The following is a 24,204-nucleotide window of genomic DNA, read 5'->3' on the forward strand; positions in this document are numbered from 1 at the left end:
TTGGGGTGACGGAGAAACCTCAACGTCAATATCCAGCCTATTCTGTGAGATTCCAAAATGGCTGACATAAAGCGGCCCCTGAAAATCAGACTTATTACCTGAAGAAGGGGCTATACCCCTAAGGCAAAAAATAGTTGTCAAATAACTGGGAAGAGGGGGTAAAATAAATCTCAGCAAAGACAACAGAACATACCTTAAGTTTGCAGTATCCAGAGTCCACCACAAACATAATTCCGTCCACAGTAAGAGAAGTCTCAGCGATGTTGGTGGCAACAATGCACTTCCTCACACCATCTGGGGCCTAGAGGCATTAAGCACAGTTATACAGTTAGTCGAGTAGAATGCACCCAAGAAAAATCTTACCTCATTATGTGTTATCCTACTCATTACCATCACAGGTACTGTTATTGATTTCTCATTGTAATATTGCATTGTACTGTTTATTTTTTACATGTCTACACAAAGCATTTAACCTTTGTAAAATTCCTGGTTTATGCAGATATACATTACTCAATGACGTTTTAGTAGCAACACACGTTAGGGTGGTGCAACAACCACAGCGAATGCCACTACTTTAAGGATTAAATGTTTTTTGTTGCTGTTGTATTTAGTGGATTACCTAAGAAGCATATTCATTACAGTACATTAATTACTAATTCTTAGTTCATTTATGGGCATAAGCTGTGGTTGTAGCACCTGATGTCTGAGCCCAAACAAACGTCACATATAAAATGCAGCTGATTTAACAACAGTAGATCAGACCTCAGTGACATTTTATATGACGGTTTTTTTTTTGTTTTTTTTGGCTAAGCATCAGTAGAAGACTTGAATGAGGGACCTTCTGGAAGATCTTGGCCTGCAGGTCTGAGGGCAGCTGGGAGTAGATGGGCAGCACGGCCAGCTGAGGGGCGTTCTCCAGCTCCTCCAGACGCTCAATGATCTGGTCAGACGTCACCTGGAGAGAACATGGAGGAACGGCAAGATCAGCCAACCAAGAGAGCGATCAAGAGACAGGACAGCACTCACAGTTGAGAATAACTTTAGTTAGTTTAAGTGCTTCAGGTACTTAGGGTACACAAGTACACAAATCATTTTGCCGGCAATAAAAGCGACTTAGAGTGTCCTGAATACAACTTTTCTTAGGATTTAACATGGTTTCAAGAAAATAGCACCCAGCCATATTATTTTTTGTGTTGGAATTGAGGGCATTCTACTAATATCAAGAATTTATTTCGCGATATCTCACTCCATAAAAGGAAAAAATTAGTTGAAGGTGGTAATATTGTTCTCTGCTCGCCCGATTTCTCTGTTCCACTTGTGAGTCCCACCAGGTTGGTGGTCTCCATTCCATGGATCATCAGCAAGGCTCCTGCTGTTCCAAGGGCGTCCCTCTCACAGTCGGATCAGCTGATTTTCTTTGCACATGCAGCCTCAAGGCCTATGACTCACCACTCACCAGCTGTTTCCTCAAACAAACCCTGCGCCCTGCTTTTTTTACAGCCCTGAAGAAGGCCATTGTCGGCCGAAACATGTTGGCAATTTTTAACCGTTCTACTATGAACTAGCTGTTTATTAAAAGCTTTTTAACCCAGAAGAAGAGTGCCTTGGATATATTTTTTTTCACAAACCCTGCGTCTCTTTTGTGTGTGGCTGGATTTAGATCTTTTCCCGCCAACTAATTGCAATATTAGTCATCCATCGCCAGCCATCTCCAACTGTCTTTTACCACCATGCTTTGAAACTTTGATCTTGTTAGTTCTAGTTAGAAAAACAAGCCCACTGTGTTGTACAGTATATCCCTTTAATGTAAAGCATATCCTGAAGCGACACTGACGTGAGTGCTTTCAATCTCACTGGGAATGTGTATAGTGGAAATTGTACATGTGAACAGTGATGACAATAGGCATTCTGTTCTACTCTGTCTCCTGTCCTTTGGAGGCTGAAAGGTAGCATTTCCCTCCAATGATTTCCCTTTGTCAGCATGCCGCTCACCTCAATGTCCTCCTGTCCGGGCATGAAGATGAGGATGTCCCCCACCATGCCGCTCAGGTGAATCTGCAGAGCCTGCTTCACCGACGCCTCCACATAGTCCTCTTGAGGAGTCTGAGAGACACACAGTTTCAGTCTTTGTTAGTGTCGTCCACATGTTTAAATTACATTATAATAGGACATACATGTTGCAAAGTATCTAAGACATGATTCAGACAAGTGGTCACAACATTGAACAAAGCAGTCAGTTGTCTGAAGCAAAGAGTTCTTATGGACACACACGCACACGCACACGCACACAATAATTTGTAAGAGCACAGGGCCAGGAGTGGCTGAATGTGTGGTCCAGAACCCCAACATCTACTGTACCTTGCTGAAGAGGATGTCCACAGGGAATGTTCTTCCTGGAATGTGGAAGATGGGGACGTTGCCGAAGAACGCTGCAAACTTGTCAGAGTCCATGGTGGCTGAGGTGACGATGAGCTTCAAGTCAGACCTCCTGGCTACAATCTAGAAAGACAAAGTGATGCAGTCAGCATGAAACAATTACTATGCACTGTAACAAGTCCTTCATCCAACCAGTGACTACTAATAAGGTTGCTAATTCCCAAAACGAAGATGAATGACTAAAATGACTGCCTATTAGGTTATTGCGTTATGTGGCGTGAATGGCCCAGGCTGACCTCTCGGAGCAGTCCGAAGAGCACGTCTGTGTTGAGTGACCTCTCGTGGGCCTCGTCCATGATGACGGCGCTGTAATGGTCCAAGTCCGACTCCCGAAGAGACTCCCTCAGCAGGATGCCGTCCGTCATGTACTTCACCACCGTCTTCTCAGACGTGCAGTCCTCAAAGCGGATAGCGTAGCCCACCTACGAGGTTAAAACAGGGTTATTAGGGCAGTGTTTCCCATACGCACCGCCATAGTTTAAATTTGGCCGCCATAGTTTCCGAAAATGTAAAAAAAAAAAAAAAAAATTACTTTTTTTTTTAAACGATTTCTGTTTTCCAAAATACAATTTTAAAAACGATTTCCATCTTATTTTCCTCCTGGAGTAAATACATCCTACAGAGAAAAAGCCTAGTGACGTTGTTGTAGTTAACTTGGGTTTTGGGAGCAATAAAAAAAACCTTCAGAGAAGGTATAGTTGGGATACTGAGTTTACTGACACTCCCAAGGCTTTGTTTTACAGTTGTATGATAATGAGTTAGGTGACAGGCCTTCATTGACACAGCAGAGGAGACATCAGGCTGCATATACAGTAGAAATTAATGTGTAATGAATGTGCAATGATTCACTGTACTGCATTTAAAAAAAATATATAAACGACAATGTACTACTATACATGTCATGGGTAAAATCCTGGCTGCCCCCATAGTTTCCAAAATTTCTGTGGGAAACACTGTAGGGCTATGGTGCACTTCCTTAACACCATACAGTAAATGGGGACTCAAATTCAAATCCTGCCTGGGTAATCTCACAGCCCTATCCCATCTTTCTCTCCCACTCTCTTCCTGTCACCACCTTTACCATCTCATCAAATAAAGGAAAAAATAGGTAATGTATAGGTCATTTTATACTCTATATTGCAATCTGAAGCACTTCTGTAGAATTGTTAATGTGATTTCAGAATTAAACAGGTTAGGGTTCATCAGGGACCTGCACTGCAAATTGAAACCAAAGGCGAGCAAATAGATCATTGTCTTTATGCCCTGGTAATAGCCATCAAAATACTGTCAGGCTATAGAAATAAATGCCATTTATTCATACATTTTAATTATGTAAAATATGCCTCAGTCCAAGAACTACCTTGAAGAGAAACATTGCAATTGCACTGCCAGCTCTGTGCAGGATGAAATTTGCTCTCACTTGTACTGTAATGCATAAAACACTCCACCAGATGGCAGAATTGCAAAGCTTATAGGAACCCAAGCATCGATAACAAAAGAGCTTTGAATTAGGGCTGGCCAATTAATCACCATTTTGCCTGAAAACTTCTATATTGAAATCTATTTACAATGCATGATGTCCACTCTTACGCCTACTTGTTTAACATCCTTGGAAATTAAGTACCAGACAAAATGTTTTCCAAAGCTAGCCTTCACTAAAGTCATGGATTGAACATCAAATGAAAAGCAGCTATATAACTAATTCTAACATATTTATATAATGTTCTACTACACAATACATTATACATATTTCTTTTTAATGATAGTCATTATGCACGATCCCTATGGAATAAAGCATGATCATTCCAGTACCTCCTCTCCCAGGCTGAAGCATGTTACAGGACATGTGTAACAAGAGCATACAATATAGGACTGGGTCTCACTCGCCGTGTTCCTCACCTCCTCTCCCAGGTTGGATCCAATCTCCTCACTGACTCTCTTGGCTACGCTCATGGCGGCCACCCTACGTGGCTGTGTGCAGCCCACCATGCCATAGCTGGTGTAGCCGTCCTCGTGCAGGTATTGAGTCAGCTGGGTCGTCTTCCCACTGCCCGTCTCCCCCACCACGATCACTATGTTGTTGTCCCTGGACAAGAGAGGAAGTGGAGGCGTTTAGTGTCCCAAAGGTCATGGCGGGACATTGTTTGAAACAAGTAGGAAACACACAAAAAACATGTCATCCACCAAAATTTAAAAAGGTGCTATTATATGAGACTCAGATGGCAAGAAACTAGAGAATCTCACCAGAGAATATGGAAATATGTTAAAATAAAAGTAGTCACAGAAAATATTATTCAATTTGACTACAATCAATCAGATCAAAAGTGTCAAACCACTCAAACAAAAGGAGATCCATATTTGTTCTGAGTTTACATGGTGCAATCGTTTTATTGACGTCATAAACAATCCGAAAAGTCACAAGGCTGACAATGGAAGAGGCCTCCCAGCCTCTACTGAGCAGAATGGTTAGTTTGTTATTAATTTAGTTTACTTTCCATTAAGCAAGTATTTCATGGCCCAAACAGGGGAAACAAATGCAGAAGGGTGAATGATGTTTTAGTAGTAGCACACGTCAGGGAGGGGCAACAACAGCTAATTCCACTATTGTATGGATTATCTTTTGTTTGTTTCCTTGCTTTTAGTGGATTATCTAAGAGGCATATTCAATGCAATGCATTAATTACCAATTACTAATTAATTTATTGGCATTGTTGTACCACCTGACGTCTGAGTGTAACGGAGGCTAACTAGCAGAGTTGGCGTGGAACGTTAGTAAATCTCCCTTCCAAAAGCCTCATACAGTGTGGATGCCATTGGACTGGGAGACTAAGTCCAGCGGTATTCAGTCCCTCCAGGAAATCGCGATGTTGCGATCGCGGTGTTTTCCGCAACTTCAATGAATTCCCGCGAATTCTGCGCGAGAGCGCAACTTTAACCAATCACCGCGATTTCCCGCAACTTTGAACCAATCCATGTCCGTAAGGTGTTGCGCTAAACATGTTGCCATAACTAGGCCTATGTAACGTGTTGCCATAAACATGTTACTATCTGGGAATGGTCCTTGTGAAAGAACATGGTTTGCTGAAACAAATAAGGCATTAAGGGTGGTAAACAGTAATCTATTATCTATGGCTGTAATCTATTGTAGCCTACATCATTGGAGCACTGAGCTAGCGTAGACTATGGGTGTAACATTGGGAGCACAGAAAAAAATGGCATCTATTCTATAGGGTGCCTCAATACGTTAGAGTTTGGCAGTCTGAGCTACAGCAGAGAACACCTCTACAATAACATCTAGCTGTCCAAGTTATCAAAGAAGCGTTTGTAGTGTAGGCTAAAATTAATCACTCATCACTTAAATTGTCTTGGGCCGATTCAAAACTAGTGGTGGGGTCGCCACCTGTTAGGAAGCTCATGGACACCTCTGTTTTTTCCCCTGATGTCCCATAAATGTTTCGATTCAAGTCATCGAACAACAAGCAGTGATGTTCGGGGCGCATAGCTTGTTTATAGCCTGCGCAAGCGTCGCGGGCAGCAGTGCTTGCGCTTTAGTTTATTCATTTTTTTCCAATAGCCCTGAAGTATTCCTCATCTCGCGCCTTGACCAATTATTCGACATAGTCGGTTGTCTCTTTGCAAGACTGTCCTGAACCGACATGAACATAGGCCTAAATTATTTTCCTTTCGAACCATTCACCAGCATCTGAAGTAGGCAACCGCTCAGTAGAACTCCTTTGATGAATGCAAGACCAACAGTTCTCTGCTAATGGCCTAAGGTTTGGGGATGAAGTAGCCACTATTTTCGATTGCATGCTGGATAACAAAACCATATAGGCTATAAACGTGTCTTTTTTGTATTGATTGTAAAACTCAACCGATGGTGGTCAATGCAAATAATGTTACCGACAGGGTAGCCTACTCTTTCTAGACTGAGAAGCGCGAGCCTCACACGCATTTTAAGCACGTTGAGTTGAGGTGTATATCAGCCCTGCATATCAGGCCATAGCCTATGGAAACATCCTTGGTTGGGGCAAACTTAAAAGCATATTACTTTTACTTATTACTTAGTAATATTGCATATTACCTTGCCAGATATGCATCTGTGACGTCACGAGAGGCTGTGTGCTGGAGGGACGCTACATCCCCTTGAGATGGCTGCAACCACTGCCCTCTTTGTCTCCATCTGGTGGCGGAAACCAGATACTGCACACCTCAACAGAGAACACCACAGCTGCAGTCAATGAGTGGACCACAGCTGAGCCTGATGACTGCTTGAGCAGCTGAGCAGCTTGAGAGCTACAAACTCACTCGGAGCCAGTTTTGCAGGGGGAGCCATGGCTGAGACTTCTCGCTCTGCCAAACTGAGCGGTGTCTTGGAAGCAAAGAACTTTGTGAGCTTTGAAGTTGCCTGTGACTGTGCTTATCAGAGGAGCATGGACTAACCTTTCCTTTTCGGTGAGACTTTTCCTGGAATATTTACCTGGAGAACATTGACTGAACTTTTTATTTGGATTACTTACCTGGAAAATGACTTACCCATGAACTGAAGCCCTTCTTTGTTTGAGTTGACCGAGTGGTTGAAGATTTTGCGTTGGAAGGAAATACTTACCTGTTGAAGAGAGACTTTATGTTTGATCCTTACAAAAGATATCCTTATTTGACCTTTTTCAACCAAGAGACCTTTTCTGTTAATTGAAGTACATTAATAAAAATCATAATTTTATTTGAAACCTTGTGTCCTCGCACTTCTTGACTGTCCCGCTGAGAGCTAAGCCTCTCGTGTTGTCACATATGGTGGAGGACGCGGGCAGTCAAGTGTTAACAGTGCATGTTTGAGGAGGACTCTGAAAATTTTATCACCAAATTCTCACAATTGACTCTGAGCTCACCCGAAGACAAAATGGAGGAAATATTGAGAGCCATTGTAGCAAGCCAGCAGGCCCAAGCGCAAGCCTTGCTGGAGGAGCAGAGGAAAGCCAACGTTTTGAAAGCCGAGGAAATAAAACTCCAAAAACAAATGGCTACCCGAAGTGCTCGGCCGATAAAGGCAAGTGATTACTTGTCTAAAATGGGAACCGCTGATGATGTGGAGGCATACCTGCATACATTTGAAGCCACAGCTACCAGGGAAGCATGGCCAAAGGCGCAGTGGGTCGGATTGTTGGCCCCATTCTTAACTGGAGAAGCATTGAATGCGGTCCAAGACCTACCCCCAGACAAGGTAACAGACTATGATGTTTTAAAGACTGAAATACTCAGCAGATATGGTCTCACGAAATTTAGTATGGCCCAGCGGTTCCACAGCTGGACTTTCCACCCTGACCAGCCTCCTCGTGCACAAATGCATGAGCTTGCCCGTATTGCTAGGAAATGGCTCGAACCTGAAAAGAATACGGCTGCCGCAATAGTTGAAGCCGTTGTTGTAGATAATTACGTACGAGCCCTGCCATATGAAGCAAAGCGCTTCATAAGCCAACAGGCTCTGACCACAGCCGAACTCACTGTGGAGGCAGTAGAAAAGTACCAGGCCACCACAGAAATGCTCCGTGCCTCCAGGAAGGACCCCAAGACCATGCCTCCTCAGTCGACTGGGGCAATGCGGCCCAGAATCCCCAAGGCCCCCAATTCAGTTGCGGCAGGACCTAGCAACACGGCAGGCGGAGACAGAAAGCAGCTCGGAGCGGGGAGAGTGCGGCGAGATGGCGACATACTGCAATGCTACCGATGCGGCGAAGTGGGACACTTCTCCTGGCAATGTGGGAAGCCTTCGGATGAGCCCATGCCTACTGCGGCCTCCTCCAGCTCATCGCCCTCCCACCTCTTTGCGTCACTTGTGGGGTACACCGATGGCACCCCAGACAAGCCCCCCACCTGCCCAGTGAGGGTGAATCACCATGACGTGGAGGCCTTGCTGGATTCAGGTAGCCGTATTACCCTGGTACGTAAAGACTTGGTAGACTCTGCACGCCTGGCCACTGCCAGTGTGCTGCCCGTGTCATGTGTCCATGGAGATACCCGAGAGTACCCCACCACTGACCTGGAGATGACCACCACCCGTGGTACCATACACTTGACAGCAGGTGTAGTTGAGTCTCTCCCCGTCCCTGTCCTTATTGGCAGAGACTGCCCAGCCTTCCAGTCACTCTGGAGAGAAACACAGGAGAGGCTGACTCGGGACCCTCGGAAGCGGAGAGGTAAGACCCATCCAGCTAATACACCTGTGCAATCCCAAGAACCCCTCATGATTTCTTCCGCCCTCGCAGGGATGGCGGACCCCCACGCAGACACCGAGCCAGACACAGACACCGGAGAGGAGAACTTGATCGAGGAGAGTGTCTCGAACTCAAACGATGGAGGCCAGAGTGCAGAGGAGCTTCCCCCCCTATCAGGCCAGTATGGTACTGCCCAACTGCAGGATCCTACTCTTATTAATGCGCTAAGAACTGTGCAGGTGTTAGAAGGAACAGTGCTAGGAGATAGTACGAGTCCTAGCTACCCCCACTTTGCAGTAAATCGGGGCTTACTGTATCGAGTGGTGAAGGAAAATAATGAAGTACATGAGCAACTTCTTGTGCCTCAGCCCTATCGTGACACAGTGCTCAACCTTGCACACACGCACCCACTTGGAGCCCACTTAGGAGTGGAGAAGACTACAGAGAGGATTGTGCAGCGTTTCTTTTGGCCGGGCATACACAAAGAGGTAGAGAACTACTGTCGCAGTTGCCAAGACTGTCAGCTAAGGGCTCCAAAGCCCTCATATAGAAATCCATTAATTCCCCTGCCAGTCATTGAAACGCCCTTTGAAAGGATCGGGCTAGATATAGTGGGCCCTTTACCAAGGAGTTCCAGAGGGCACCAGTACATTTTAGTGATACTGGATTATGCAACCCGTTATCCAGAAGCCATCCCACTAAGAAAGGCTACGGCCAGACAAATTGCTAAAGAACTGTTCTTGCTCTCCACTAGCCTAGGCATCCCAAAGGAGATCTTGACCGACCAAGGAACCCCCTTCATGTCCCGAGTGATGAAGGAGCTCTGCACCCTACTGAAAATCAAACAGCTAAGGACGTCGGTCTACCACCCTCAGACAGATGGGCTAGTGGAACGCTTTAACAAGACATTGAAAGCCATGCTGCGGAAGGCGATTGGAGAGGATGGACGCAACTGGGATCAGCTGATACCATACCTCATGTTTGCCGTGAGAGAAGTACCCCAGTCTTCCACTGGTTTTTCACCTTTTGAGCTTCTGCTTTCGTACAGGCCCAGAGGACTGCTCGACATTGCCAAGGAGGCTTGGGAGGAACAACCCTGCAGACAGCGGACCTTGATAGAGCACGTTGGGGCAATGAAGGAGAGGATGAAGGTCATCTACCCCATAGTGCGCGAACATATGGAGGCTGCTCAACGTCAACAACAAGCTGCCTACAACCGACCTTCCCAACCCAGAGAATTCAAGCCTGGGGACCGAGTGCTGGTTCTGGTGCCGACAGTTGAATGTAAGTTCTTGGCAACCTGGCAGGGTCCATATGAGGTCATTGAAAGAGTGGGACAGGTCAATTACAAGGTGAGACAACCCGACAAAAGAAAACATGAACAGATTTACCATGTTAATTTACTAAAAAAGTGGCATGCCAGAGAGGCCCTGTTGAGTTGTCTGCCCCCTACAGAGTCCATGGAACCAGCAAGAGAAGAGGTTCAAGTGGGTCCGGGCCTATCTCCACATCAACGACAGATGACCCTGGAGCTGGTGGATCGCAACCGGGACGTCTTCTCCTCCCTCCCTGGACACACGGAGGTGGTCCAACATGACATCCGAACCATGCCTAATCGGACGATAACGCAGCGACCGTATCGTGTCCCAGAGGCTCGGAAAGCAGTCATTGAGGAGGAGGTAAAGAAGATGCTGGAATTGGGGGTCATTGAGGAATCCAAAAGCGCATGGGCAAGTCCAATCGTACTGGTCCCCAAACCAGACGGGTCAGTGAGATTCTGTAACGATTATAGAAAACTAAATGCAGTGTCTGAGTTTGATGCATACCCAATGGCTCGTGTTGATGATATGGTAGATGCTCTAGGACAGGCCCGCTTCCTAACGACTCTGGACCTCACAAAAGGCTACTGGCAGGTGCCCCTGACTCCAGCGTCCAAGGAGAAGACGGCCTTTGCGACACCAGGGGGACTCTACCAGTACACCCGACTTCCCTTCGGTCTCCATGGGGCCCCAGCTACTTTCCAGCGCTTGATGGATCGGGTCCTCACCCCCCATAAAAGGTATGCGGCAGCATTTCTAGACGATGTTGTTATCCAAAGTCCTGATTGGGATAGCCACTTACCACGTGTGCAAGCTGTGCTCGACTCTCTCAGGGATGCAGGTCTTACAGCGAACCCGAAAAAGTGCAAGCTGGCCTTCAGTGAGACTAACTACCTAGGGTATACCATTGGTCGGGGACTGGTCAAGCCACAGGAAGCCAAGCTACGGGCCATAAAGGATTGGCCACAACCCATCACCAAGAGGCAGGTGAGAGCATTTTTGGGCCTAGCCGGCTACTACAGACGCTTCATCGCAAATTTTGCTTCTATAGCTGCACCCCTCACAGAACTGACCACTAAACGCCACTCAAGAATGGTAAGATGGAACCCTGCGGCGGAGGCGGCCTTCGTCAGCTTGAAGGAGGCCCTGTGTTCCAGTCCTGTCCTGGTGGCGCCGGATTTCAAAAGAGAATTTATTGTCCAGACGGATGCTTCTGAGGTGGGTCTGGGAGCTGTACTTGCCCAAGTACATGGAGGTGAGGAACATCCTATTCTCTATCTGAGCAGAAAAATGCTGCCAAGGGAAAAAAAATTACTCTACTGTGGAGAAGGAATGCCTCGCTATTACCTGGGCCCTGGACTCTCTACGTTATTATCTCCTGGGCCGGCGTTTCACTGTTATCACTGATCATGCCCCTCTACAGTGGATGGCCCGAAATAAGGAAACTAACAGTAGAATAACAAGATGGTTCCTGAGTTTGCAGGCTTTTAATTTTTCTGTCGCCCACAGAGCTGGCAAGCAGCACGGCAATGCTGATGGCCTCTCCCGCCGGGATGCCCTCTTCACGTCCTTCAGCCCGACGAGGACGTCGATCCCGAGGGGAGGGATGTGTGACGTCACGAGAGGCTGTGTGCTGGAGGGACGCTACATCCCCTTGAGATGGCTGCAACCACTGCCCTCTTTGTCTCCATCTGGTGGCGGAAACCAGATACTGCACACCTCAACAGAGAACACCACAGCTGCAGTCAATGAGTGGACCACAGCTGAGCCTGATGACTGCTTGAGCAGCTGAGCAGCTTGAGAGCTACAAACTCACTCGGAGCCAGTTTTGCAGGGGGAGCCATGGCTGAGACTTCTCGCTCTGCCAAACTGAGCGGTGTCTTGGAAGCAAAGAACTTTGTGAGCTTTGAAGTTGCCTGTGACTGTGCTTATCAGAGGAGCATGGACTAACCTTTCCTTTTCGGTGAGACTTTTCCTGGAATATTTACCTGGAGAACATTGACTGAACTTTTTATTTGGATTACTTACCTGGAAAATGACTTACCCATGAACTGAAGCCCTTCTTTGTTTGAGTTGACCGAGTGGTTGAAGATTTTGCGTTGGAAGGAAATACTTACCTGTTGAAGAGAGACTTTATGTTTGATCCTTACAAAAGATATCCTTATTTGACCTTTTTCAACCAAGAGACCTTTTCTGTTAATTGAAGTACATTAATAAAAATCATAATTTTATTTGAAACCTTGTGTCCTCGCACTTCTTGACTGTCCCGCTGAGAGCTAAGCCTCTCGTGTTGTCACACATCATAACGTTAAGCCCGCGATGGGGAAAATGCGCATTAGGCTACTCACAAGGCTGGAACACTTCACCTTGGGAAAGTGACCGTCTCGCAAGCATAGGAGCGGAACATAACAGCCTTCGGGGGATGAAGCGCGTTCATACAGGACAGGGAAATCAAAACAGATTAAATAGACCTAGGCATAGTCTTTGGAGAATGCCATGATATAAAATAGGCTAATAGATTAAGTCCTGTGGTTCGGTTGTTGTCAGCAGTGTGTGCTTTTTTATTTCAACTGCTTAAATAGCCTAATGTTCAACAATCAATGTCCATCACCATTAAGCTAAACTATTTAGACAGCTTATTTACGCAGCTTATGAGGTTACCTAGGCTACCAAGCCTAGGCCTAACTCAAAAATACCAAAATGACCACTGACAATAATATAAAAACACCGGAGGACTGGAATGTGGCAGTGTCCTTTACTTTCAAGCGTGGGGAAACACATTAAAAATCGCAACAAAAATCGCACCTTTCACTTCATGCCGCAACAAAATCGCAACAACACAGTAAGAAGCTCCGCAACTTTTCTCGCGATTTTCTGGAAATCCTCGTGCACCATCTGGCAATTCGGACCGCGATTTTTTTTAGAAAATGCCCGCGATTTCCTGGTGAGACTGGTGTTGTACTGTGCTTCCCATTGCCGGACCGTTGTAGTTGACGAGGTCGCAGGTTCAATCCCCGAGGAGGATGAACAGGTGCAATGACCTCCATCACAAAGCACAAAAAAAACGTAATTGACCCACAAGCAGAGTGGTGTGTGCAGTACCTGATGATGTTGAGGAGCTCCTGCCTGACTGCGAAGATGGGGAGGTACTGCCTCTGCTCCAGAAGGGTCTTCTTCTTGGCAAACTCACTGCTAGCCTCATTCTTATCCTTCATGTGGTCCGCAAACTTCTGCTCCGTCCTACAGTGGGAAAAAACGGGTAACGGATATTGCGGTTAACAAGGTTACAAATGGCAATGGATGTTCCAAAACCGGTCCAGCTGTTTCCAACTTACCTCCTTGGAAGTGCTGGAATGATCCGTTTTTCTCCAAAGAACAAAATGTGTTTTGGAGAGCAAGTCCAGGGCCCTCCTTGCTACAGCTCAAACCAAACTTTCTCATTCTCCTCATTCTCCCCTCCCTCCTCCAATACATTTACAAGATATGTATACCATGCAGCATTTAGTGTATTTACCTGTAGTCCACTTTGCCATCCTCCCCCACAGGTTTGGCCTCCCCATCCTCTGACTTCTTGATGCCCATGATGTCTCCCAGTTTGGTACCTGCCAGCTCCCAGTGCTTGTGTTGGGCCTGTCACACAGTTCAATAAAAAAATATATATTATATAATACAATTAGGACATGTGACTTAGATGAAGACATCAATAAGCTGTTTCAATATAAAGGAGAGAAGCGAAAACATAATAAAGTCACTGCAGCTAAGGCACAGGGAAGTGTGGATGAAACAAATCACAGGCGCCCAGTGTCTCTTTGAGGAAGCACACATTACTGAAGTGGGACATTTACAATATAACGATGTGGTTTGCCCTTCTCTTAGCTAATACCCAGAATGTGTATCAACTCACACTAAGAAGCCTGTCTCACGAATTTCACGCATTATTTTTTACTACAGTAGTAGTCACATGTATCACTGTATTTAATTGTCCTGTATTTATATCTGTGTAATAAGTTGAATGTAGTCATGTGTAGTCACATGTCGTGCCAGTAGAGTACCTTCTTGCGCTCCTTCTGCTCGCGGTGCTTGCGGACCAGCTGGCTGCCCTTGCGGGAGATGATGGCCATGTCAGACGTGGCGTCTCTCACGGGGATCACCGGCTCAGGCTGAGGGGCACAAACAACACAACACATTGTAAATAACTTGACAACAGCATCGCTGATGCAATACAAACAGGGAAATATGCAGTTCAGATAAAAGATCACTGTACATCGTATTATAGCTTAGAATACTATTGATGATTGATTGATTGCACTGCTTAGGCCCTGCTTAATAATACTCCATATTAGGATTTAATAAACAAACTCAAATATCCTATTGCCAAGCACGGCCTCATTAAAAGAATACCAAGAGGCCTGCGGTAATTCTGCACCAAGAGCAGGGAGGATAATACCAACCACACTTTAGTGGTTTAGCCGTTTATTTTGCTTGCCACCTGGACAGCCAAGATCTCCAATGAGGCTCATTAGAAGTCACTCCTGCAATTTATTTCTTTATAACTTTGCAGTGACCACTGGGAACACTGGGATTTCACTAGGGTTTCAAAAGACTGGGCAAGAAGTACATGTTATTGCACAGCTACGAAAAAAGGCATCCAGAGATTTGGGGTTGCGGTAGAAAATCAGTAAACAAGTGGCAAAATAACTGTAGGGTATTGTGTTATTATTTGCAACCCTTGATTTTAAGACATTCCCATCTGTGTCAGCACATAAGATATTCCAGGTGCCAGACTACCTCTTAATTGGGCCCATGAGGTACACCACAACACTGAGATTGGCGGGCCAGAGGCAAAGTAGCGGGCTAAAACAACAACAGCCTGCACAGATCCTTCCAGACTGAATATTATGCATTTATGTATTTGTCTTGCGGTCCAGGGCTCTCCTTGCCGAGTGACCATCAGCCCAGTCTGGCGGCCCTAGACATATCCCAAGACCAGGTGTGTTGTGACTGTGACCAATGTGACCATGGCTACTGTAAGGCTTAGCTTTAGTAACATCATCTTGATCGCCTATTGCACCACTGTTGTGCTGTTGAAAAATGAAAACTAAAGTCCAAGTGTTAAAGGGAAGCCGTGGCATAATGGTTAGCTAATTAGTCATGGACTTTGTAGGTTTGAATCTTTATGGCTAAAGTGCCCTGTAAGGCACCCAACCCCTCACTGGACTATAACCAATATTCTGTACCTAAATAACTTGTTACAGGAAAAACATCAGCGATGTGAAATATAACAATGAAATTAACTGTGACGTGAGCCGCCACCTGTTTGGTGAAGACGATGCGCCCGTCCAGGAAGGGTGGCACCAGGTTGTGGACCAGCAGGTGGACCTTGGTGGCGTTGTCCTCCTCAAAGTCCTCGTCCACCTCCAGCCTCTGTACCACGCCACTGGTCAACATGCGGTTAGTCTCCCAACGCTCGTTATCCTGCGACAGGGGAAGCAGAGAGCAAAGCACAGACTCAGACAAGGGCAGTGTTACAGCTCAACACTAGCAAAAACCACATGTCAGTGTCTTACTACATTATAAGATCAACTCAAATCTTATTACATCAATTCAACAGTCAATTAAAGAAGGACAGTCTAATCTTGGGAGAGCTTTATTGACTGGAAATTTGTTGGCACAGGTCCATCCCAGCTAAGATGTTCAGCATCACACCGTACGCACATAATGATATATTCAAAGACAATTATGGCTTGAAGCGGAGAGCCTTCTTTGCCCATACCTCATTAATCTGTCTCCTCTGGGCAGAGATGCGTTTCTGGGTCTGCTTCTGCAGGATCTGCTCCCTCTTCTTCACGTACTCCTCTGAGGTGGAGGCCAGTGGGTTGTGGAACTCGTCATAGCCCTCGTCCATCATGTACCAGTCCCTGTCCGCTTGCTGTCAAACCAGGAAGGAGGACATATCACACCATCAGATGAAAAGCAGCAAACAGTACACCTAACACGACACTGCAGAACTGGTAAGCCTTGTTAACAAACAATTAGCGTAGCATAGCATACGAATTTGATGAGTTGGTGATATATAAACAGTAATAACTTCCAACAGATTCCTAAAAATGCCAGAAAACATGGATTTTTATGACATTTTGGGGGCTTTTTGCCTTCATTAGGATAGTATAGTAAAGAGTGGGACATGAAATGAGTGAGAGAGGGAGATGGGATAGGTTGGAACCCGGGTCCCCGGCTTAAAGCGATGGTTCGGAGTAGAATCACCCTAATGCCATTTGAACCGTGACACCCATCCACCTTTACACCCGAAGTGTTTTCTGCCGCAGGCTTACATCAACAGAGTTACCGTGTTATTCGATGTTTATTCCGGATAGCTTGACTCAAGCGCATATGGATACTGGGCACCATCTCCAAACTTTCCCCACAAAAATAACATGTCATGACACCAAACTTCTACAGTATAACAAATGTGGTTTGTACTCACAAAAAGATGAATTTGAAACTTTGTACATAGTCCAGGAGTTTATTAATAACAACACACGAGACGATTAGCTTTTCTGCTGCTAAACATCCGTCGACGTCACTTCCTCCAGCTGGGACTGTCCACTTATTGTAAGGTTTGTGTTTTAGTCCACAGCCAGGATATATGCACGAGTGTGGCATCGTCTTCTATTTATTAAACGTGGTAAAATTTAAATCCGAAGTGGTTAATTTCTAGTTGTAGCGCAAGCTGTCTTTTTGAGTTTTCCGCCTTCCGGACTCACGTGTATTTGTTTCCATCAACAAAGTCCCAGCTGGAGGAAGTGACGTCGACGGATGTTTAGCAGCAGAAAAGCTAATCGTCTCGTGTGTTGTTACTAATAAACTCCTGGACTATGTACAAAGTTTCAAATTCATCTTTTTGTGAGTACAAACCACATTTGTTATACTGTAGAAGTTTGGTGTCATGACATGTTATTTTTGTGGGGAAAGTTTGGAGACGGTGCCCAGTATCCATATGCGCTTGAGTCAAGCTATCCGGAATAAACATCGAATAACACGGCAACTCTGTTGATGTAAGCCTGCGGCAGAAAACACTTCGGGTGTAAAGGTGGATGGGTGTCACGGTTCAAATGGCATTAGGGTGATTCTACTCCGAACCATCGCTTTAACACTGCAGTGCCCTACCCTTTGAGGCATGGCTTGGGCTAAATTGAGAACATAGATACCCCGATTTAGGCATTGGCTTACCTTCTGATCCTCTTCCCACTGCTCCTTGTCATCCTCATTGTCAAATGCGATGCCATCCCCTCCATCCTCTTTCTTACCTGTAGCAGAAAGACACACAGCACATCACACCACATGCAACATTTCTTCCACACTGAAGTGCATCACTGAATACTCTGTCCTGGCATCTTGCCAATTCAACCACAAGCTGTACTCTACCATGAACTATGCTATTCATGGCAATAGAACTATTAAACATGAGGTAAGCAATAATGGCAGAGTGTAGAGCCTTGAGGAAGAGCTGCTGTACCTTTGCCTCTGGAGAGGCGGGGTGTGGAGCCCAAGTGCTTGCGGTCGTTGGCCCACTCGTTGTACTTGTATGAAGGGGTAGGCAGGGGGGTGTCCTCCGGGTAACGATTCCTCACCGACCTGAGATGCAAAACACATTGCACAATACACAATCATTACTCAAAACACAGTCAAAAAGGTTATATTGAATGAAACCCCACTGTACCCACGACTTTTTTTTACTGAATATGGCCTGTGACATGCCCTGAATTTCCTTCAGGTTAACCTTAAGACATAGCCGCTGTTATAAATTAGTTGTACAAATGGCTGTTAGAATGGCAATGACCAAGTCTTAATGTATTACTAAAGGCCCTGTGCGCCGTCATAGTGGTGTGGTACTATGGTAGTAATGTTTTTTCAGTGACAACGTTCCAGTGGCAGAACGGCATGTGTTAAGGGGCTTCGTAATTTGCGTAAATTAATATAATCCTTGATTTTACTTGAGGGGGGAGTGGAGTGGAGACAAGAATCGTGTTCATACCGGTCTCCTCTCCTCTCGCTCTCTGAGCCAGATCGTTGGCTACGCTCTGAGTGGTCGGAGTCACGGTGGGAGGGAGTAGGAGAGGGGCTTTCCCAATGGGAACGCCGGGAGCTGGCGTAGCCGGAGTCATCCTCATCCCAGCTGGTGCGAGAGGGGGTGCCATCTGTGCAGAAAACATGCCTAGTCAGTTAGAGTGCTATGCAAATAAACATCGACTACACGCTCAAGCAATCATTTCCGTCAAGTCAGTGATTCTAGCACTCTTTATGAGTTCCTGCTTCATATCATATGTGGTGACATCATGGGTGGATTAAAGATGATCATAATTATAATGGTGAGGGGAGAGAAGATTAGTGATTTTTTTTCATACACAAACTATTTACAAAACGCAGGATTCCACGACAGTCCATGCATTGCAGATATTGTGCTTGTCTCTGTGTAGTACGCGTGTAAGAATGTATGCATGTCTAGTTCTTGTAACTGACCTCTGGGTTTGCTGCGTGGGGTAGCAGGCTCGTCGCGGCGGCTGCCTCTGCTGATGCTGCGTTCAGACCAGCCCTCTCTGCTGGAGCGCTCGCTGCTGGGCCCCGAGCGCTCGCTCCTCACACTGCCCTCCCTCTGGGAACGTTCACTACGCTCCCCCGGCCCTTCAAACCGGCTGCCATGACTACGTTCACCTGCCACGGCAACAGTGGTAAACATAGGTGAACATTATATTATTGTTATTACCACCACTACTTGGTTACTGACAATGATGACCAGGATCATAATAACAACAATGACAGTAACAAAGAAAAAGTCAAAATAAGTATTAGCAACCAACTCTCGTAGACTAATGGTTGAAGGCTAGTAAAAATTTCCATAACTGATTTTTGGAGACACTGACGAAGGCAACAGCCGAAACGTTTGTCTACACTTCTGCTGCTATGTAAATAAAAAAATATAAAAGAAAAGAAGAACCCGAGTGCGATCCACTTTTTCTGCTTCATAACTGATTTTTGAAATGATGGATTATAAAAGTGACAATATGATTTCAGGAGAAGGCAAAAAGAAGCCATATGAGAGGGGACTTCTAAATGCTTGCCACTACATGCTTGTTGTAAACCAAAAACGTACAGCACGGCAGTACACCTCTACATCAGACTCCGGCGGAGTCATTTTATTCCGCCCACGAGATCATTTCAAATGTGTATTACAGATGGCCCACATACACCATTAATATATAGTGTAACAAGTCTCAAAAATGAAATTTGGTGTATCACAGGAATATGAGTGGGCCCAGGCCAATGAAACAGCTCACACTCATATGCAACACAATATACTATATGCAGGCATATTTGAACTACCATGTATGATGGGAAAGAATGTGTGCAAAATGTAACTATAAGTATTAAGTGCGTGCTTGCACAATTTCCCAAATTAAAAAATATATATATATTGAGTTCGACCCTTGATTTTTTTTCTAGATTTTGATTTTGGCCCTCAGTCAATTTGAGTTCGACACCCCTGCTCTAGGTAATAACAAGTAATGTAAACAAAACCGTGTCTCAGCTGTATGCACTATTGCACTTACTTCGGTCATTCTTTCGCTCTCTGTCACGATCTCTATCACGGTCCCTGTCCCTGTCTCTGTCCCGTTCCCTTGGTTTTTCTTCTTTGGAGGAGGCGAATACTCCTTGTTCCCGACGATCTTTCTCCCTCTGCTCATGTCGACGCCGGAACTCTTCACTCACCCCACCAGTATTGGAGGGCGTCTCAGAGCCAGTGACACGGTACTTCCTGTATCAAAATAAACACAATACACTGAATACTGTCATCATGAAAGTGAGGCCAGTGCAACATGTGAATAAATCGAACACGTAGGGCCTGTGATGGGTGGTGGTTTACATAATGTAAAACAAAACTGACATGGATTAGTCGACGATGTGGACACCCTGTATACCCAGTGCTTAATTTGTCAAGTGGGAGATCCCGGAGCACAGAGGATGGGTGGCTCCCCCAGGAGGGGGGGTCTGTGATGTCTTTCCCTGAGGTTCCATCCAAGGTTCCGGAGCTCTCATCTGAGGTTCCGGAGCTAGCTCCCCCTTGCTCCCCCTCAAATTAAGCACTGGGTATACCCTAACGCCATGGGTGTCAATTCCGTGTCCAGAAAGTAAAAATCCTGCCACAGTTTCCTTCCAACACAGGTGACTTTAATGAGTAGCTGGTCTACCTGTCTTCAATATAACCAGCTTCTTCACAGCTGGTTGGATCGAATTTGTTGCAGGGATTTAACTTCCTGAGCCAGGGACTGCCTAACGCTAACCCCAAGGACAGGTACGGAGCAAGTACATTATGTTACATGTAGTTGCATAGTTTGTTACACTGTACCTAAGATTGTAAAGGAGCGGATAATTCCCAGAAAGTTTCCAGAAAATGTACATGGAAACATCAGGAATTATGAAATTAGACAATTTGCATAGGACAGCACATAACAATCTTTCTCTACCCACTTTATTGATGTCTTTGACCTTCAACTTTGATAATCAAAGTTCATTCCTGTTAATTCCGCAAAAAATCGTGAATATTTCCATGGAATGGTTCCACTTTTGAAAATTCCAGGAATGTTGCAGCCCTAACTGTAGCCAATTAATATAAAAGGGCAGTCAATAAAGTGTAACAAAAAGGCAAGGCCACCAACTTCACCCACCTCTCTTTTTTCTCCTCTCTCTTGTCTTTACTACTCTCCTCTTCCTCCTCATCCGATCCTTCCTCGTCACTCTTGCTCTCCTCCCAGTCCTTGTAGGAGGACACCTTGGACTTCTTCGTGCTCTGCTCGGCCTCGGCCTCGGCCTCCTGCCTCTCTTTGCGTTTCTGGGCCGCCAACAGATCCAGGCCCAGCAGCGAGGTTCGCGGCGCAGGCGCCCTGAAGACGTGCGGCTCTGAAGCGGCGCTCTTTTTCTTCACGATGAGTCCTCCGACCTGAGCGCTCGGGTCGCTTCCCTCCAGACGATGCAGCGAGAAATCATCCTCCATTCTGAATGGATGGATGGATGGATGGATGAACGGGCTGTCGAGAGTGGGAGATGTGTGGTGGTGGTGACGATGTGCTCAATATCTCTTCTGCATCATGTGGCTGGCGCTAGCTCCAGGTGAACCATTCAAAAGTTGACATCCACCTGTGTTGAAATACAAATGGGTGTACACTTGGATATCCAAATTGTGGCATTCATGCAATTAAATGCAGTTATCCCTTGTCTCAGACGTGTCAACACCAGCTCAGGGAACTTGGCATTCTCTAATAGGACATTAGAGACGCCATAAACAAATAACAAGGAGCTACATCATGTATACAGCAATGGTAAAGAAAACGAATAGAGTTTATTTAACTGATTACACAAAATCAGCAGTAAATGTTCAGGAAAGTATAGACTACACTTGCTAATGAACGTGTCATGCTAGCAATGCTACAAATGTAACAAAGAACAGTCAACATGTATGTTCGTGTTCGTAAAATGCAATAGTTTCACTCACTGTAATGTTTACATTCCCCCGGGCAGGCCTTTGAGTCTCATCAGCAAACAAGTCAATAAGAAAATGTTTATGTCTCAACGGCGCTAATACGTTTGTTTGCAAACATGTATGCCGCCATTACAATCCCACAACCCCCTTTCAGTATTTTCTTATTCGGCAAACGTCATCAAAGACAACAGTCTTTTGGATGACTACTGCCATCTATTGAATATATTTTCAAACTGCAGCTGAACTATGTGTTGGGTCCTGTGTTGGATCAACGAACAACCAAGGGACCCATTAGAGGTGGTATATGACAATGACATAACTATATGACTTTTCAAAAAAAATAAAAATAAAACACTATGTGGCAATGACTAAGATTCCCCGGAAAAATGAGGCCAGGTGTAACCTACTTGAAATAGGCATACCAAATAGATCTACATTGTAAATGGAAATGAAATGTTCGAGAACAATAAGCCCTGAGAAGAGGGGTATGCTCACCCCCTCTCCAACCTACAAGATATAGTGGAGGCCTACATTTTGCACAGGCCAGGGGGATCACAGGACCCCACAATAAGCATTTCACTGGCTCTTGTCAGTAGGCCTAGGCCTATATGACAGCAAACTGAATTGAACTTGCAATGGTTCTAGTGGACATGAATAAGCTACTGAATGTGCCATGGCAAGTGTCATCAGTGTCAAGAGTTTAAAAAAAAAATAGGCTTACAAAATGTTACTGTAGTATATTCTCTGCTCCTTGTAAGCATTGGCCTCAACATACTGAGGGAATTTACTTTACAGCTATTGGTAGGCGTGGGCACTGAGGTAGAAGTATTGGCGTGTCGCCATAAACATATAGGCCTATAGTGTCCCCCTGTGTCCCCCTGGTTGGGCCATTCGTTAATCCACCGATGATGAGACCACTCTTTCCACAGTGGGGTCAATAACAGAACTAGTCACTCATCCTTTCTTTAAAGTTCATTGAGAGGCACAGGCTTCCACTTGTTAATTTCTGATTTGTTTCTACATCGGGTCCCATTTGTGCCCTCATTGAGTGGGCTTATGGGAATAGATGCCTGTATAATGCCTAAGCTTTCAGGTTGCATTATTTGCAGGAAAATTACCTAGGGTCCTATGTCATTCTGCTTGTAATTGTCCTAAAACTTTATAGGGTCATTCCTTGTCAAATCACGTGCCCTGCCCAGGCGACCCTCTGCTTTCCCTCGGTTTTCCTGATTTGTCCCAGACTGGTACCTTTTGAAGCCAACTGAAAAACTATTTCAACTGAAAGTTGTCCAAATCGGCTTGTAAATTATTAATTCAATTCCTGGCGTGGGCTTGGCACCCAAACTTTGGAGGGCCACATATCCAAAACTGTTAGAGGTAGGATGCAAAAACTTGGTATTGTTTCATTTGGCATCAGCTGTCTGTGTAATATCAGTTAAATTGAAGAGGATTGTCCGGGGAGATTCTGGGGAATTCTATGACGTGAACCTATAACTCTCTCAAAGAGGATAGCAACTCCCAACTCCCTCTGAGCAATTCTGTAACCGTCAATCAACAGTCTGTTTACACTGCATTTTGTTTAGGTTTCATTTCAAATATTTCAATCAAATGGGCCAGGAAGTAAACATGCAGTTCTTCTGGAGAAGGGGTTCTGTTAATCTCCTCTTGAACATTTCAATGGCATTGAGAATTTCTTTCACTGTTGTCTTGCCATGTTCTTCTGTGCCCAGCAGATGGCAGTGCTCACCAAATGATCTCAAGATGTCGATATGCATTCTGTGTGCATCAGACCATGGATTTGACTGATAGTAAAGCCCTTGTCCCTGATAAACCTGGCAAATTAAAGATAAGGAATGGCTAAATATGAACGCTACATTAGTGGTCTACTGGTGATAATGAAACCACAGAATTGCTAGGCTATAGAACAGGCCACCCATTATTGCCTTAGTCTCCATGCACACCCACATAACATGTTTTCCTGGTCCCGACTCCCATAGACTCCCATAGACTCTCATAGTCTCCAGTATCTCCAGTATCGGTGGCTGACACAGCAGGTCACATGCTCCAGACTTCTGGTCTCTCATATCTCTGAGGGAGTGCCTTGGTGGGAGCAGAGGGACCCCCCACACACGCACTCAAACAGAGATTAGATCAGTGTACACTCAAAGCCGACATTAGCTCTCGCAAGACTGGTGTAACTTCTTTATCTATTCACACTGCTATGAATCAGCTATACAAACAGATGCAAAACAGGGAATGCCGCCAGCCGGTGGATCATTAACTTGGACTGTCTGTGTCATTGTCTTGAAGGCTGCCTGCATGCGCAGTGATCTTTGTAATGCCATTTTGAAGATACATTTTGTCCCGACTTAATGTAATGTGCACAGCCAGTGGGTGAAGTTCAGGAAATGGCATTTTTAATGGGGGTTTTTTTTGGAATGTAATGGCATTTTAAGTAAATGGCATCCATCAGTATCATTTAATAATACTAATAAAATAAATATCAGTTTGCTTGGAGAGTTTTCTATGTATGTTTACCAAAGCATATGTTGCAGGCTATTTAGATATTAAGTGCAAGTTTTAAATACATTACAAATTATCTGCTTTAGTTGGTTCAGCCATGTTCTTGGCAATAGAGAAATATTTTAATAACATTTTAATAACTGTTATTCACATTGCTCCCACTAGATGGAGACTTAAG

At 45.2% G+C, this 24,204-nt stretch overlaps 2 protein-coding genes across 2 annotated transcripts in view; one reads left to right on the top strand and one right to left on the bottom strand.

Moving 5' to 3' along the window:
* dhx38 (DEAH (Asp-Glu-Ala-His) box polypeptide 38) overlaps window positions 1-21,641 on the bottom strand; it is a 47,387-nt gene extending 25,746 nt beyond the window's left edge. The window contains exons 1-18 of the mRNA XM_063188636.1: window positions 21,516-21,641; window positions 20,692-21,160; window positions 19,576-19,781; window positions 18,488-18,679; window positions 18,003-18,165; window positions 17,484-17,602; window positions 17,198-17,274; window positions 15,741-15,896; window positions 15,281-15,442; window positions 14,020-14,127; window positions 13,482-13,597; window positions 13,070-13,207; window positions 4,336-4,522; window positions 2,673-2,858; window positions 2,359-2,499; window positions 1,993-2,103; window positions 839-955; window positions 194-301 (exon numbers count right to left, since the gene is read on the bottom strand). Of these exons, the coding sequence (XP_063044706.1) occupies window positions 194-301; window positions 839-955; window positions 1,993-2,103; window positions 2,359-2,499; window positions 2,673-2,858; window positions 4,336-4,522; window positions 13,070-13,207; window positions 13,482-13,597; window positions 14,020-14,127; window positions 15,281-15,442; window positions 15,741-15,896; window positions 17,198-17,274; window positions 17,484-17,602; window positions 18,003-18,165; window positions 18,488-18,679; window positions 19,576-19,781; window positions 20,692-21,017 (2,613 nt within the window). The 5' untranslated portion in view covers window positions 21,018-21,160; window positions 21,516-21,641. The remainder of the gene's footprint in view (window positions 1-193; window positions 302-838; window positions 956-1,992; window positions 2,104-2,358; window positions 2,500-2,672; window positions 2,859-4,335; window positions 4,523-13,069; window positions 13,208-13,481; window positions 13,598-14,019; window positions 14,128-15,280; window positions 15,443-15,740; window positions 15,897-17,197; window positions 17,275-17,483; window positions 17,603-18,002; window positions 18,166-18,487; window positions 18,680-19,575; window positions 19,782-20,691; window positions 21,161-21,515) is intronic.
* Window positions 7,646-12,228, top strand: LOC134438913 (uncharacterized). Its single transcript, XM_063188637.1, has 2 exons — window positions 7,646-11,185; window positions 11,477-12,228. Exons 1-2 carry the CDS (start codon window positions 7,721-7,723, stop codon window positions 11,501-11,503), a joined length of 3,492 nt encoding a protein of 1,163 aa, XP_063044707.1. The 5' UTR covers window positions 7,646-7,720; the 3' UTR covers window positions 11,504-12,228.
* Window positions 21,642-24,204: the final 2,563 nt, after the last annotated feature.

The sequence above is a fragment of the Engraulis encrasicolus genome, chromosome 22 (assembly GCF_034702125.1).
Source record: "Engraulis encrasicolus isolate BLACKSEA-1 chromosome 22, IST_EnEncr_1.0, whole genome shotgun sequence".
Taxonomy (NCBI): Eukaryota; Metazoa; Chordata; class Actinopteri; order Clupeiformes; family Engraulidae; genus Engraulis; species Engraulis encrasicolus.